Genomic DNA, 17672 nt, shown 5'->3' with positions numbered 1-17672 from the left:
TATGTTTTTTATTTACTTGGTTCCAGTACGTGCTTGGCCGAAGTGCGAGTGGCTCAACGGGTTCGATGGATTGACATTGGCCCCCATGTACGATTGGCGTATATTGGTCTCGGAACCGTAGCGGCGCGAAAGGTCCTCGTCGAATTGGGCGGGATAGACCTGATCTTCGTAGCGAATGCGTCGCCAGCCCCAGCTCTTGGCGTGCAAGTCGTCGTAGTCTAAAGAACGCGACTGACCTTCGTGGAACATTTTTCGGCGATCAAGAGAGGTGCGACCTGTCGGTATACCGATTTTCGGTTTCTTGAGAATGGAAGGCGGCTGGGCACGACCCTCAGCAATGGGGACGGCCGACACCAGGGCATCCTCGCTAAGTTGGCGCGACAAACGCAACACGGACTGCGTGGGCAGTTGAGGGGGAGGGGCCAGGGAGGATTTGGCCTTTTTGTGCGCTGTTGGGGTCGGGGTATGGACATGGTAGGTGGGCACGGCGCCCAGGTCTAACTGTGGCGCCGTCAATCCACTAACGAAATGCTGATCCACACATTCACCGCACATTGCCGGATCGGTGGTGGGCAGTGAAGGCTCCGAGGATGACGGTTGAAACATCGAAAGCGATGGCCTGCGCAACAGCTGCTCAGCCGTATAAGGATAGGTGATGGGATTATGCTGGGGATGGGGGTGGGCATCGATCAGACAATAGGGATCGGGACAGGCCCCAATGGTGAGGCCCGACGAGGCCAGGGCCGCATTCGTCGACAGCACCACCGGCTGGCTGCCGTTCTGGCAGTGACTGCAGGTGTTGTCATAATGATCGCGTATATAGCCGACATAGGAGGAGGGCGACGAAGAGACGGTGTGGGCATGAACATGGGCTGCGGCCGAATCAGCTGTTAGGCCATAGCGAGCCGGTTGTTGGCGAAAAAAGTTGACAACGGGCGATGTCAGACGCTTAAGACCACGCAATGTAGTCGCGCTACCGCCACTGCCGGCAGCCGCCTCCGCTTATACAACAGTCGGGTGCAAACCCAGATGGAAGGGAAATGCGTGAAATTGGCAGCATGCGCTTGATACAACAGTCGGGTGATAAATGTGTTGAGTTGTGTCTTTCGGGAAATTGTAAGGGAAATGCGTGAAATTGGCTTGTGTTGGTGGAGGAGGTGGGTACGGATTAAATGTGTTGAGTTGTTGTTGTGTCTGCATGCGTCGGTCACCATGATAGTTGTGGTGGTTGTGCTGGTGTTAGTCCAGCCGTTGCCGCGGCATGGGCTGCTGCGGCCGCCGCTGCGTTTGCCGTATTCGGTGGTGATTCACTGGCCGCCAATTCGGCAAGACGTTGTAGGTGCTCCAGCTGTTCGAGCAGCTGCATCTGTTGCGTTGTCGTCTGGACATGTGGTGGTGTGTGAAACGCCGCACCCATTGGCAAATAGTCACAGTCATCGACTTCGATGGTGTTCGAGCGAAAGCGTTCAAAGAAGCCACCCCTGCCGCCGCCGTCGTCGCCGCCACCTAAACGCATTGGCTGACCGACAGCTGTCATGCTGTTCGGTCCAAAATAAGAGCGCCAATTTCGTGGTAAGCTACTGTTACTTTTTTTTGGGTTGGTTGGAATAGTATTACGATTGCAAATATTTAAGGGGGTGTGGTGGAGGGGCGGACCAGATAATTCATTTTGTGTGTAAACGTGTGAGTGTGTGTGTGTGTGTGTGGGAGGTGTTGTGTATTTTTAAACATTTTCCAACAGAGATAAATTGAGAAGAACCGGGAGAGAATTGTTTTGCATTGTTGGAGAAAGTTTAAGAAAAAGTTGTGGTTATTTTCCAAGTGTTTGTGTAGTGAGAGAGAGAGAGTAAGTTGTATGTGTGAGAGAGTGTTGGTGTTATTGCACACGCAAGGCAAGTACATGCAAAGTAAGTAAGTGGTGGGTGAGTGGCAAGCCAAAACGAAGGAGCAGAGTTGTTGTTATTTGATTGTGAAAATATATTTTGTATAGAAGTTTAGTGAAAGAGAGATAGACAGAGAGAAGGATACAAAGAAGCCAAATGATAAGAAAACGTAATAACACGAAAAATCATAATGAAGAGTAATGATGTCCGTGAGTTGTGTGAACCAAGAGGGAGAGAGAGAGAGATAGAAATGGAGTGATGGGAAAAGGGATAATTTTGTTGGGGATATTTGGAATCATGAGAGTAGGGAGCCATGAATTGAGGGAGTAGTTGGTGAGAGAGTAGAATGTTATGAAAAAAGACATAGTGATGGTTTTCGTTGTTGTTGTGATTGTCGTTCGTAGGCATTTTTTTTGAGAAGCAATTCAAACACAAAATTAAGCGCAGGCGTCATTGAGTCGTTCGTGGTTGTTGTAGTTATTTTGTTGGTGGGTGGGTGGTTGGTTGGTGGTGGTAGTTGAGGTCGTGGTTGAGTAAGGAGTTGAAATCATAGTTGAGCATGTTTTTGGTTGTTGTTTTTTTATCAGTTGATTGTAACAAAAACGTAACACAAAGACAGGAACGAAAAAAGAACAAAGATATAGTAAACATAAAGAAAGTTGGCATGTAGTTGGCTTGTTTTATTTTGTATTTGTTGTTGGTTATTTTTTGTAAATTTTTGATTCGTTTTTCGTTAATTTGCCAGATTTTGTTTTCGAGGTTTTGATTTTGTTTGGTCATACTTTTGGTTTGCTATTGCCAGATTTTTGGGTAGGATATGTTTGAATTTTTTTGTCATATATATTTAATTGTCAGGAGTAGGGAGCGGGGTGAGATGCATATTTTATTCTTATGTTTTAAAATTTTCCCTTGCAAAAAAATGTCCTAATTTTTCGTATTTCACAAAGCATTCAAAAAAGCAGTTTTTTCAAAAAATTTCCATTTTGTTTTTATCATAAAAAAGCTTTGATTTCAAGTTCATAATATCATTTTGTGTAAAAGCTTTAAGTTTTACTTCATATACCAATAACAAAAGTGAAAAAAGCTTTATTTGAGAGATAGATAGACACACACACGAGAAAAACCGCGCATTCTTAGTTCTTCGAACTGTCACTACTCACCTGAGTCCACGTGACCCTCTTAACCTTTCCGATTGTGTTGAAAACGAACTCGAGGTCACACTAACCAATGACTCAATATCCGAATCACCAAAATCGCCCATATAATCTTTGTCGGGCGATAGCGAATGTCGTGGTCGCATTCGCGTCTCCATTGAGTGTAGATCACTGTCCGAGAGCCCCGTATAGTGTCGCTCCCAGCCACCACCACCAGTACTACGATATAGTGGTTGATGATGCGGTTGACGTGTGCGATGTCGACCAAAACGACCGTTACCCGAAGATAAACGTTCGTCAAATTCTTGACCCAAACGATCACGTATCATGGCGCTGCGTGATGTTTGGGGGACCTGGAAGGGGGAAAAAGAGATTTTTTATAGTTATGGCGAACAGGAAAATGTGGGGATATATAAAAATTGATAGGAGGTCGACTGCAGACGTTCTGCAGATCTTCGACAGACAAAACTGAAGGCCTCGGGTCGAAGGAAGCACTTGTGGAGGTCAAACACTTCAGGGTTTCTTCTATACACCGGAAACTTTCTGGAGGTCGTCCGCAGGTCCATAGGCAAAAGTCATTCGAAATTTTTATATAAGCAGAATACCCTCTACAGGTTTTCTATAGACGTAAGATATATTAGAGGTCTTCTAGAGATCGAAGATCTGTTAGCGATATTCTATAGAAGGGGGACATTGAATATATGGAAGTACCAGTGGAGGTCTTCAATAGAACAAAACCTCTCAAAGGAAAAATTCTGAAAGTCGTTCGCAGATCTATCGACAGATAGCTTTCGGGAAGTTTTCTATAAGCAGAAAACCCTCTAGAGATTTTCTATAGACAGAGGTTGCTTGGTCTTGAGGTTTTCGCGAGATGGATCATTAGCCAAGAAGATCCTCTGAAAGAGATATTGAGTAGATGGAAGGACCTGTGGAGGACTTCAATAGAATGAAAAACTTCAGGAGGTTTTCTAAAAAAATGAGACTATCTGAAGGGCGTCTGCATGTCGTTTGGAAGAAATCCTTTAGGAGGTTTTCTTTAAGCAGGACCTTAAGATATCTGACGTTTTTTATATGCAGCCGACCGATTATAGTTATTCTAAAGACAGACGAACTTCTGGATTTTTTTATAGACAGAAGGAATTCTGGAGATTCTAGAGGACTTCTATAGAAAAAATGTTTATAGACTGGAGGTCTTCTATAGACTAAAGATATAGTAGAGGTTTTCTATAGGAATTATATATTCTAGAGACAGAGGGAATCTGCGGGTACTTTATGGAGAGGAGATCAAGTGTTGGTTGGTATAGGAAGAAGAGATTCTAAAGGTCTTGTATAGATAGAAGAGCTTTTGGAGATAAGAGGTATTATAGACTGAATAACTTCTGGAGATCTTCTTTGAACTGAATACCTTCTAGAGGTCTTCTAAAGGAATAAGAAAATCTTGTATAGGCAGAATCTCTTATAGACAAAAGATCTTTTGAAGACCCTCTATGTAGCTTCTGGAGGTCTTATATGGACTGCATACCTTCTAGAGGTCTACTAAATGAATAATAAGATCTGATGTAGATAGAGGAATTTCCGAGAATCTCACAGAAAGAATACCTCTGAAGACCCTCTATAGGCATAATGCCATATCTAAAAAGAAAATCTTTGATGGACTGAAGGACTTCTAGAGGTATTCTATAGGAAGAAGAAGCCTTCTGAGGGACTCTTATAGACAGAAGACCTTCTTTAGACCCTCTACATACATTCTGGAGGTCTTATATGGACTGCATACATTCTAGAGGTCTTCTATAGGAATAATAAGATCTTGTATAGACAGAGGACTTTCTGAGGGTCTCATAGAATAAAGATTTTCTGAGGGTCTTCAATGCATAAGACCCTATACACAGAAAAGTGTTCTATGTAGACAAGATATTCTGAAGGACTTCTATAGAAAGTGCATCTTCTAGATGGTCTATTGAGGGTTTGTAAGTACTCTATAGAAAAAAGAGCTTCGTAAGGACTTATTCTGTTGGAATCTTCTGAATATCTTCTAAGCTCAGAAGACCCTCTGAATGCCTTCTGAGAGACTGCCTACATATGACAATCTTCTTTATACCTTAATTTATATATCTCAAATAAATCTTATATACCTCCTTTATCCATTTAATAAAATAAAGACCTTCGTCAGGACTTCCTCTGTAGGCAAACTACCTTCATAGGATCTTCTAAATATTCCTCTGGATATTCTCTTCTTACATGGGTCTTACCACAGACATTTTTAAATAAATCTGACCTCTCCAATAGCTTCCACACCACCTACTCCATCTATCCAGTTCCTAAAAAAATAATTTCAATTATCTCCAAATACCTACCTTTGGCAGTTGTCTCTTTTTCGGTGAACCCGTTGGTGTGGCAGTCGCCGAGCGCGATTGGAAGCGTTGTTGCTGTGATGCCGAGCCAACGACACCACTATCGTACGGCGCAACAATCGATGATGATGTGACACCACTATATGGTGGTATACTACCTATATCGTGTCCCCGATATTCTGGTGGTGACAGGGAACCACGACGTGGACTTGTACTGCGATAATAACCGCTGTGATAGACATCACCGGGTGCCGCCGAATGGCTACGCTGGCTAAGACTCATGCCACCAGGACCGGTCGTTGGGGCACCATTACGACGAAAATAGCCACTGGGAGCACCGGGGGCCTACATTTTATGAAACAAAAAAAGGTTTTTAGTTAATTTAGAATTTTTTTAAATGAAAAGGGAGATTTTGTTATTCGTTTTGTTTTTTTAGATTTGAAAAATAAAAGTTTTCAAAATATATGTAAATATTTTGAAAAATTTAAAAAGAAAATAGTATATTTTTAGTTAGTATTCAAAAAAATAATAAAATATTGTTATAAACCAAAAACTCCCTTTAGAGAATCCTTAAATAAAAATTTGCATAGATTTCTTTTTTTTCAGTTCATTAACTACATTTCAAAGAAAATTGAAAATACATGAATGGAAGTAACTTCACACTGAGAAAGAGAATGTAAAAATAACAGAAACATGGAAAACTTGAAGAAAATATTGCTGTTGTTGTTGTTTTTGGCATAGCAAGGACAATAGCTTTTCATACAGCTGTTTGTTTGGTCTATGGGAGTGAAGTAGTGAAAATGAAACTTTAAAATTATTTGAAATTAAATAAAATATTGTTAGTGGAAAAATAGTTAGGAAAAAGTGTAGCAAAAATATGGAATTTCCATTGTAGTGGAAAATAAAAGGTATGTACATATGTATATGTTCTTATAATAAAATGTTTAAAAGGGTGTTTCAAAGTTTAGCAATTTGTAAACTAAATTTAGAATGGACTTATCAAAATGTTCGTTTGTTTTTGGAATTTGCTTCTAACTGAAAAAGACTGTGAGAGATAAATTTAAGTTTCCTTTAAATAAAAGTTCTAAGTATCTTCTATCCTCGGAAAGTCTTCTAAATATCCTATGTAGATTGTAGATCTACTAAAGGTATATCCTATAAAATACCTTTAGTAGATTGTTCCAGACGATTTGCACGAAATTTTGCATAGCGTAATGAATTAGCTCTAGAGTGATGTGTGTTAAGTTTCCTGAAAATCGGTCCAGATTTAGATATAGCCTCCATACATATTTTCGTCCGATATATATTTGATTTTCATAATTTTGTCCCTGGTCCTTTAAAATTCGACGTCTTTAAGGTTTCATCTGTTGGATATGCCGAAAGTGGTGAAGGGTATCATATAGTCAACCCCGTCCGACTGTACTACTTTCCTTGTTGGTTTAAATATACGTTGATGGATTGCCTATGGATTAAAGATCTACTCTGTACAGAACCTCTTTTAAGACCTTATCTCTTTTAAGCCTTATAGGGTTTGCATAGGTAGAAGACTTGCTGGAGTTGGTCTGTAGACAGAATATCTATTGCAGACCTTCAGAAGGTAGTGCCAAGGCTTTCAAGAAGTCTTCTATATATATAGAAGCCATGCAGATATTCTATAATCATATGACTTTCATGTGTATGGAAGACCTACTAAAGGGTTTTTTTATAATTGGCAGACCTACATAAGTGCCACGGCGAGCTTTTGGAGTTCTTCTATAAGAAAAGGAGATTCAGGATGTTTTTATAGACCTATTGCTAGTCTCGTATAGATAAAAGTGTCTCTTCAAGAGGACTTATAGAAACAAAAGATTCTTCTACTATTTCCACAGAGATATTCTATAGACATAAGAACTGGCTGTATTCTATAAACATAGGACCTTATACAGATCGTCAGTAGACCGATGGTCTTCTGAAGATTTTTCATAGACAGGAGACCTGTTTACCTTGTGCAGATTTTAAACCGAAGACGTTCTGAGGGTTTTCTTTAAAAATAATCTCTTCTGAAGATTTTATATACAAAAAAATATCTTCGACTGGCCTGTAAGCAAACGAACTTCGGAAGGTTTTCTAATGCTATATGACCCTTTAGATGTCCTACTATAAATTGGGTCTTATTATAATACCCTTCACCACACTGTGGTACAGGGTATTATGTCTTTGTGTATATGTTTGTAATAGACAAAAGGAAACGAATTAGACACATGGTTCCTTTTGAGAATATCCATAGAATCATGAGTGGTAATGATGAGTGGTAATTTTCGGGAAAACCGGATCCTGGGCGATGTTACCACTGCTAACATGCCCGTCAACTTCGATCATTTCTCCGATTTTATCGACATTATCTGCCGCAACAAACATGTCCCATCCTAATACATAATACCTTCCAAGAGATAATTAAAAGATACGCATATTAAAGAAAATGTTAACAATGCCCTTCAACGGAATGTTTAAAGATAGAAGGCCATTCAAAATGTATTCTATGGCTCTTCCATAACTGGATGACATTTCAAGAGTTGTTCTATAGGAGGATTGTAAATGTATTCTTCACATTTACACTAAATCCAAGGAAATATATATGGGAGCTATATCTAAATCTGTACCGATTTTCACGAAACTTAGCAGTTCAGTTAAAATCGAACGAAAATATATATGGGAGCTATATTTAAATCTGAACCGATTATCACGAAACTTGGCAGACACCATTCTAGGCTCAATTCAGTACCTTATGCCAAATTTCTTGCAAATCGTAAGATATATAGGTAGTTTGGTGCACTATTTACATGAAATCGGACGAAACTATATATGGGAGCTATATCTAAATCTGAACCGATTTTCATGAAATTTTGCAGACATCATTCTAGACTCAATTCAGTACGTTTGGCCATATTTCGTGCAAATCGAAAGATATATAGGGACTTTGGTGCACCATTTACATGAAATCATTCTAGGCTCGTTTCGTGCAAATCAAAAGATATATAGGGACTTTAATGCACCATTAACCGAAATCGGACGAAACTATATATGGGAGCTATATCTAAATCTGGACCGATTTTAACGAAACTTGGCAGACATCAATCTAGGCTTAATTCAATACGTTATGTCAAATTTCGTGCCAATCGAAATATATATAGGGACTTTGGTGCACCGTTTACATTAAATCGGACGATAATATATATGGGAGCTATATCTAAATCTGAACCGATTTTCACGAAATTTTGTAGACATCATTCTAGGCTCAATTTAGTACGTTATGCCAAATTTCGTTCAAATCGAAATATATATAGGGTCTTTGGTGCACCATTTACATGAAATCGGGAGATACTATATATGGGAGCTATATCTAAATCTGAACCGATTTTTCCCAATGTTCATCCTTGGGCCAGACGGACGGACATGCATAAATCGACTCAGAAAGCGATTCTATGCATATTCTCAAAAGGAACTATGGGTCTATCTCGTTTCCATTTGCCTGTTGCAAACATATGCACAAAGACATAATACCCTGTACCACAGTCTGGTGGAGGGTATAAAAAATATTTTTAGTTTTAGTTAAAAAAAAAATAAACTTAAAATAAATGAAAAGTCAAAACAATTAATGGCATGTCAAACCTGATTGTGATAACTTTGTCCAATTCCCGAAACGGTACGATAATCACGAGCTACCATGCCGGCCACTCTTTTGCGACCTTGCGGTGACATATCACGTCTAGAACGACGTTCTTGCAGATCAAGCTGATGTGGGGAGGGGGCAATTTTGTGAGCACGCAGGTATGAAATTTCAGAAATATAATTTTGGATTGGAAATTATTGCAGCAAGAATAGGATCGGATTGTAGTGAAGCAAGGTGGGGTTAGGGTGGACAAATGACAAATTTTGCATAACATAGAGGAATTGCAGGACAAGTGGACAATTGTTGTAAATATATAGTTTTTTTTATAAAAATATTTAAATAAAGTTTTTTAAAAACATATAGAAGATATAAGAAAAGATAAAAATAGAATAAAAAAAGAAATTTTGGGGGAATATTTAGTGATAAATATATAAGAAGGGCAAACAAGAGAAAGAGTAAAAATTGTGTGTGTCAAGTTGTTCCTGAGTTGCTTAAGGGTATTGTACTGTGATTTGTGTAAGGACTTAAAATTGTATTGTTCTTATACCATAGTGTTGAAAAGCTACATTTATGCAAGCTTAAAGCTTTAGAAATTAAAATCAAATTTGCGCATATTTTAAATTAATGTTAAGGATGAAATTATTTCTACAGTACACATATAATTAATAAAATATTTATATATATGCAAACATGCAAAAGTGCTCGAATAATATTTGTATAGAGAAATGTCATAGTTTGTAGATTTTTTTTTTGTTTTTTGATACAGAAAAAAAGTTTCATTACAAATGTGTTCTCCTCGTTGTACGTTCGTTGTTCATATATGTATGTATAATATTTTTTTATGTTACAATAATATATTTTTTGTAAAATACTTTTATTGTACAAAACTTATAGTAAATATATATTTTTTTTATCGAGAAATGTATGTTCAGTATATTTATTTTTTCACAATTAACCTATCAAGTAGTTGTTTCTTTGTTGTTGTTCTTTTTTTCTTTATTTTGTTAAAGAGTTGTGGTTTTGAGAGAAACAAAATTTTACACAACATTGATCGTTAGGAATAAAAACCAACCAAATACATTTTTTATTTAACATAAAAACAAAATTTTAAGAAAAATTCCAATCTAATTAGAGAAAAATGATTTAACATGTAAACGAAATGTTTTTTTTTTTTTGATAATTTTTTTTGATAATTTTTTTTTTTTTGATAATTTTCATGATTTTTTATAAAATTCTGGTGAAATGATCTCAATACAAACAATGAAACAGGCTTAGAAAACATCATGAACGGGACATATCATTTACGAATAATGACAAAATATGATACGAAAAAAAAATCATGGATGCCAGTGACTATAATGTGCGACATTTTTTATGACTTACGAACTTGGTTTCTATCTGTACAAAAATTCTGAGATTTGCGTTAAAAGCGGATTTGCATATAATATTTGATCATGGTTGAAAGTCGAATCAGGTTTTTTATTTTCTTAATCATACTGAATTTACCATGATTTTTTCATAAAAACTCATTTAAATCAACTTGCGGTACATTTCTGAGATGATCATATAAAATTACACTCGAAGATGGTGGTTCGAACTATGTATAATAGGTCAGAAACTTATTCAAAAAATTCTTCTCAAAATAGGTTTTATACATATTAAATTCTGAGAATATTCCACTAAATATACTTAACACTTTGTGTAGTGGATGTCTCGAATAATATAGAAAAAAAAAACAGTGAGCGGAGCAGACGGGGCGGGACCGACCATATGATACCCTACACAACTTCCACGAAACTATCTTTCTGTGATATTTGCACCCTCTTGACCGACTAGAGGTCCACAAATATTACAAATATTCAGTAGAGTCCTTCTAATCACTTGTCCAGATTCCCTTCACCGTGGGTTGTGTTGTGATGTTCGGCTTTCAATTTTGGCCTATTGGTCGACTCGAAAAAAAAAAAACACCAAAAATAAGTTTTCGGTCCACTTCATCCCAAAATTATTATCTGATCATCACCAAAAATTATAGGCGTTGTCGGTGACCATAACTTGAACCTCATAGAAAATTTCAAAGCGATCAGCGCTATATTTATTTATATTTATGTGTAAGTCCCGCATCCTAGTACATACGTATCCTAGTATCAATATAAAGGTCAAACACTCCTCTTGAACATACTATCAACTTCTCGGATCTAGGACCTTCAGGTGCAAATATATACCCCATAGAATACAAATTTTATAATTTTTCACACAAAAGTCAGGGTCCATTTGACCCGCTAAGTTTTGACCGATGTTTATCAAAACAGGCATACTTATACTTTGACCCGATCTCCTTCTCCGTGCAAAAAATCGCTGTGTTGGGTAATAATTGTGGCCTCTGGAGCGACCAGAAAAACCGACAAAAATTAAATATTTGGTCCATTTCAACCCCTAAATATTAACCGATCTTTACCAAAAACAATAGGGGTCTCCATTGGCCAGGACCCATCCTACATGCAAAATTTCGTGAAGATTGGTCCATAACTGTGGCCTGTATCGTGTTTACAAATTATAATAGACAGACGGACGGACACGCATGTCTAGATCGACTCAGCTAGTCGAGATATGACGATCGGTATACTTAAAGGTGGATCTAGAACCAATATTTCGCGGCGTTACAAACTTTTGGGGCTGCTCAAATCTATAATACTCTGACAACATAGTTGTGTAGTGTACATATAAAAAGTAAACACACACAAACAACGAAAGAATGTGTGTATGGCAGAAAGTGTGTGGATCTTTAATCGCTCAGAATAAACGTTGGCAGAAAGTTAGAGTTCCGTGGTAGTTGTGTAGGGTATCGTATGGTCGACCCCGTCCGACTATACTGCTCCGCTCACTGGTTTCAATTTCAAAGTGTGTATTTATTAGAGTGTCAAAATGATGTACATATAATGTCCCTACAACATCACCGATATTTAGTTTGTTTTGGGTTACAATTGGGCAATCTAGTTACTGAACTAGGTCCTTCTGTTAGTTTCATAGTTTTCGTTTAGTTCAATCGTTCATTGTTGCTACACGTAATTTCATTCAGTCAATGAACCATTTGAATGTAAACAATTAGTGCTAAAAGCGACTAGATGAACGGAAGAATTTGACCTAGTACCGATCGTTCTTTTTGCAGAATAGATCCATCGAAATTAGGGATAGGTACGTCGACTTTCGACTAATGGATTATTCGACATTCTTTATTGAAAAATCCATAGATACTCCATTTTGCGAAGCCTACTATTCGACAAACTGTTAAAGGGTTTGGACGTATTTTTCCGCCGAATTGGCTGTAATTTAGTATTTTGAGTTGCTAATAGGTTCCAAATCTCTCCACAAAAAAAAAATTATGAATATAGGTCCATTTTTTCGGGTAGCCCCCATATAAGGGTACCCCCCAATTTTCGGTATTTTGGGGTTCTTGAGCGCGTTTTTCAGCCGAATTCGCTGAAATTTAGTACATTGGGTTCTTATTGGGTACCAAATGTCTCCACAAAAAATTATAAGTATAGGCCAACTTTTTCTGTTATATATATGATGGCGGGCATGATAATTCCTCACTGGAACATCGGAATCCGAAAATTCCAATGGTGTTAGAAAGAGTACATGTCTAGCTCTCGTATGAACTAGGATTATTTACTTCGCTCTAAAATTAACAAAATGGCGGACCTTTGAAAAAATATTTTTGGAAAATCGCCGATTTTTGACAAAAAACCAAGTTAAAAAATAAGGAAGATCTTCCCCGATTGGCTTTATCCTAGTTGATAAGATAGCTGTACACTCACAGAGAAACGTGTAAAAATTTAAAATCGATTGGGTTATTAGTTTTTGAGTTATCGTGCCCGCCATTTGCAAAAGAGAAAAACGCATTTAAAGTTTGAGAAGCCCTTCAGCCGCCACTTGATGTTGACACAATAAATCGGCTATATCTTCAAGACTTTTTGAGATTTTCACTTGAAATGTTGTAGGGACATTCTTGAATTAGAGTAGATTCGAATTAAATCATAAAAATTTTTGACCCCGAGAATGGGGGGGGGTCCCCTTAAAATAGTTTTGAGTTTGGTTCTAAGACTCTGTTGTAATCATTTCACCTGTGGAGGATAGCGAGATAAAAAATTAAAACGAAATGTTCGATAATGAACTATAGCCGCATTTAGACCTAGCCCCTGTGTGGAGGTTCCAGAGAGAATGGACCGATATTCCCCATCTTCGAATTTGAACTAAGTTTGGAAGAAATAATAAGATGATCAATGTTTGGATGAAATCTTAGTTTTCTGAAACAAATTTGTGTCCAAAGAAACATGGTATGTAGAACCAATATTACGATGAGGCACATTTTCACCGTGTTAAATTATATATATCCTCATTAGCCATAAGGCTAAGGCTATCCATTAAAAATTCCTGAAATTTGTATTATGGTTTACATAATCCGTTTTTAGAAATGTCGGTATGGGTCCACTTTTTGGTATGACCCCTATATTTTCATTTCTATTACCTGTTAGTATATCTATGATGGAGGGTATCCAAAGTTCGGCCCGGCCGAACTTAACGCTTTTTCACTTGTTATGTTTTTATTTTGAGACACTACCTTGTTATTTCATTGTGGGGAAAATACAGAAGACGGCTTTCGATTATGGAGAAATCAGAAAGTCTAATTTTCATGATCGTACATTTCGATTTTCATTTAAATTTTGAAAGCTGAATACTGTCAAAGGCAATTTAATGAAAAAATTGGAAACATATGATTGCATGAGACATCTGTTTAAATGATTTTTATGATGAAATTGAAAATGGAGATGTCAATTGAATTATATGAAAATGGAAAGAAAACAAAATTTTTAATAAAATATAACACACAGACACACGCACACATTTAGAAGTTCTAGAAAAAAGATTGATATATGCACAAAGCCTTAATATTTTGAAGAGCGGGTTTTTCTTTTCAAGTTTTTTCTTTTTAACAGAATTCAAAAAATTTCATACAAACAAATTTGTAAAAACTAAACAAGTAATTGTTAATAAATAGTAGTATTGGTCCTAAATGGGTTAATTGTTGGTATTATTATTATTATTTGGTGAGAAGTGTGTTAATTACTAATACTTTGAGACGTAGGCTATGTTGAGACATATTTTTTGTACATTTATATTTTTGAGAAAGAGAGAGAGAGAGTTCAACATTTGTTGTTTGTTCTTTATACAAAAGAGAACACTTTTCTACTACAAACAGAGAAAGAGAGTGGAAAAAGATGGTGTGTTAGAGAAATATACAGATAGCTGGTTTGGAGACTTCAAACAACAATTACTCGCGTATCAGAGTATTTTAAAGTATTTTTTTTTTACAACGAAAAGAGAAGGACAGCGAGAGCAAAAATGTTACACACAGGGTGGTACAAAATATTAGACAGACAGAGTTGTTATTTTTTATATTTAAAAAGGAGGATCGTAGTAGTTAGAGTTTTTGTTAGGTAGTACTAGTAGTAGTTGTTGTTTTTTCATGGTTTTTGGAACTTGTTTGTGAGGTAGTAGTTAGTTTTTGGGTTAGTTTCTGTTTTTTGTTTTCTTTCTTTTTTATAAATTTCATTTGTTGGTTACCTCAGGTGGTGGTGTACTTGCTGAACTACCCATCGATGAAATGCTGGCACCATCTCGCTGTGACTGTAAATCTATTTCAGACATTGTATCCGAATCGCTGTGACGCGATGTTGTACTGGGTGGTGACAAATGATCACTGGGTGTCAATATCACTATGTCCACATCACGGGATGAATCATAACTGCGTAACTATAGATTGAGATTTGAGATTTTGGGTTGTTGTTTTTGTGGGAAAATTTGAAATATGAATAAAAAAGAAAAAACATTAAATGAAACAAAGCGATGTGAGGGGAATAGAAAAAAAAACAAAATTATGAGATGTTAATTTTTGTTATTTTGGTGGAGGGGAGGTTTCATAATATATTTTATATAATGTGTGTGAAATGATAAACTATTTTGAAATGTGTGTTTTTTTAGGAAAAATAAAAAATATGTTAATTTAATGAGAATTTAGTTCATAAGAATTAATTTTAAATATTTTTATTCTTTACATAAACGAAATTTAAATTTTCTTTTTTCGTAAAATTTATTTCCCTTCAAAACCAACTCATTAAAAAAAAGGTGTGTTTAAATTCTTCAAATACAGTCGAAAAGGGTTATAATAAACAGGGTGACCCAAAATATGTTTTTGAGGGCAATACAAAATACTTAACAAAATCAAATCGCCTTCTGAGTATCAATTTTCATTATAACCATATTCCACTAGATTTTTTCCTTTATATTTTATGAAAAAAAAAATTAAAAATTTGCCTCAGTGGCATTTCTTAAGCATTTTTTGTTGAATACCACAACGGAAAAATGAAATAATTTATTACTACTTTTTTTTAATGACAACGGCTCCCTAAGGACCCATAACAAAATTCCTAATCCCTGTGTTATTTTGTTGTTGTTATTGTAATCACTTAACATTTACATTCTGGTTTGTTTTTCTTTTCATATTTTCTTAACAATTACGTTCGCTAAAACATTTATTTTCACAAAGTATCCAAAAAAAAAAAAAAAACAGTAGGTTTTCCGAACTCAAAAATAAATATCAAACCCAAAACAAAAAGAAAAATTACAAATAAAAAAAAATATTTATGTCGTTTGTGAACATACGAGATATGAGGTATCCTGGTGTGGTTGTAATTTATACCAATCCGCTTCATCATCCAATGAATGATGGGCCAAATCAATAACCACTTCGCCAATAAAGTCATTAGCACCGTAACGCACGTAATCCCATAGAGTGACCTATACAATTTTGTTGTTGTTGCGGCGAGTTTTTTTAAAGCAAAAAAAAAAAAAGTTTCGAAATTTTAATAAAGTTCTGGCTAGCCTTTAGCAGATTGTTTCGTTGTTGGTGTTATATGGCTTAAACATTACCTCTAAATATCTGCCGGCTAAATCGCAACGCCTCAAACCACTGTAAATAAATGTTTGACCCCAACGCGGTTCACAGGTACTGGCTAATGTTTTCGTGCGTCTTTTGGATTTTGTACCACGATCGGGTAAAAGGAACACCTGTAAGGAAAAGAGAGAGAGATAGGGAGATAAAAGGAAAGAACGATAAGAATTTTTTTTCACAATGGTCCTCAGCAGACCTGACGACTTTTTTTTATGTAAAAAAGGAGATTCTCAAATAATCTGACGCAGATTTTCTGTTCAGAAACAAAAATTGTAAAATAGTGTTCTCTTCAGGGGAGCCTGCAGTTGTTTTTTTTTATAAAGCATAATGTGATTCTATGGGATCCTGACTTTTTTCCATAGAAAAATTTATGAGTAGGGGGCCTGCTATTTTTATACCCTACACAACTATGTTGTCAGGGTATTATAGCTTTGTGCAGCCCCAAAAGTTTGTAACGCCGCGAAATATTGGTCCTAGACCCACCTTTAAGTATACCGATCGTCATATCTCGACTAGCTGAGTCGATCAAGACATGTGTGTCCGTCCGTCCGTCCGTCCGTCCGTCTGTCCATTATAATTTGTAAACACGATACAGGCCACAGTTATGGACCAATCTTCACGAAATTTTGTATGTAGGATGGGTTCTCGCCAATGAAGACCCCTATTGTTTTTGGGAAAGATCGGTTAATATTTAGGGGATGAAATGGACCAAATACTAAATTTTTGTCGGTTTTTCTGGTCGCTCCAGAGGCCGCAATAATGGCCCGAACATCGTGAAATTTTGCATGGAGAAGGGGATCGGGCCAAAGAATAAGCATGCCTGTTTTGATAAAGATTGGTCAATATTTAGCGGGTCAAATGGACCCTGACTTTTGTGTGAAAAATGACAAAATTTGTATTCTATAGCGTATATATTTACCCCTGAATGACATCGATCCGATAAGTTGATATTATATCAAAGAGGAGTGGTTGACCTTTAAATTAATACCAATTATATTGTTGTATGTGCTCGGATGTGGGAGTTACACCTAAATATTTACTGGTATCTCCGTATCCGTATATTATTTAGTAACCCATTATCACTCTAGAGCGCGGAACTATAGCGCTGATCACTTTGAAATGTTCCATAAGGTTCCAGTTATGGTCAAGGACAAGGCCTATAATTTTCGCTGATGATCAGATAATATTTTTGGAATGAAGTGGACCGAAAACTTAATTTTTTGTGTTATTTTCGAGTCGATATATAGACCACAAATGAAAGCCGAACATCACAACACAACTCACGGTGAAGGGAATCTGGACAATAACTGTACTGAATACTCGTAATATTCGGAAAATATGTCAGTGTGAGGAAGAGGTGCTGTTTACCTCTAATTGGCCAAGAGGATGCCAATATCACGAAATATTGCCCAGGCTCGGAATAAAAATCCGCAGAACTATATATAAACTACCGCAGTTCCGTGGTAGTTGTGTAGGGTATCGTATGGTCGGCCCCGTCCGACTATACTGCTCCGCTCACTGGTTTTTTTCATAAAAATGACGAACTGACGATTATTATTATTATTTTTATAGAAGGGCCTACGCGTTTCGTACAATATTGTTCTCTTCAGGGGACCTGAAAATGTT

The 17672-nt window shown here is 36.8% G+C and overlaps 1 protein-coding gene across 1 annotated transcript in view; it reads right to left on the bottom strand.

Annotated features, from left to right (window-relative positions):
* Positions 1-16: 16 nt before the first annotated feature.
* Positions 17-17672, bottom strand: part of LOC133327366 (uncharacterized) — a gene marked incomplete at both ends in the record, with an annotated part of 33658 nt that continues 16002 nt past the window's right edge. The window contains 9 exon segments of the mRNA XM_061535926.1: positions 17-996; positions 1072-1269; positions 1271-1577; positions 3044-3390; positions 5392-5733; positions 9037-9159; positions 14660-14848; positions 15758-15892; positions 16025-16162. Coding sequence (XP_061391910.1) covers positions 17-996; positions 1072-1269; positions 1271-1577; positions 3044-3390; positions 5392-5733; positions 9037-9159; positions 14660-14848; positions 15758-15892; positions 16025-16162 — 2759 coding nt within the window.

Source organism: Musca vetustissima, unplaced genomic scaffold (genome assembly GCF_032173495.1).
Source record: "Musca vetustissima isolate MV318-11 ecotype Yass unplaced genomic scaffold, APGP_CSIRO_Mvet_v1 utg124507, whole genome shotgun sequence".
Classification (NCBI taxonomy): domain Eukaryota; kingdom Metazoa; phylum Arthropoda; class Insecta; order Diptera; family Muscidae; genus Musca; species Musca vetustissima.
The sequence above is the reverse complement of the archived record's forward strand: the minus strand, read 5'-3'. Positions and strand labels throughout refer to the sequence as shown.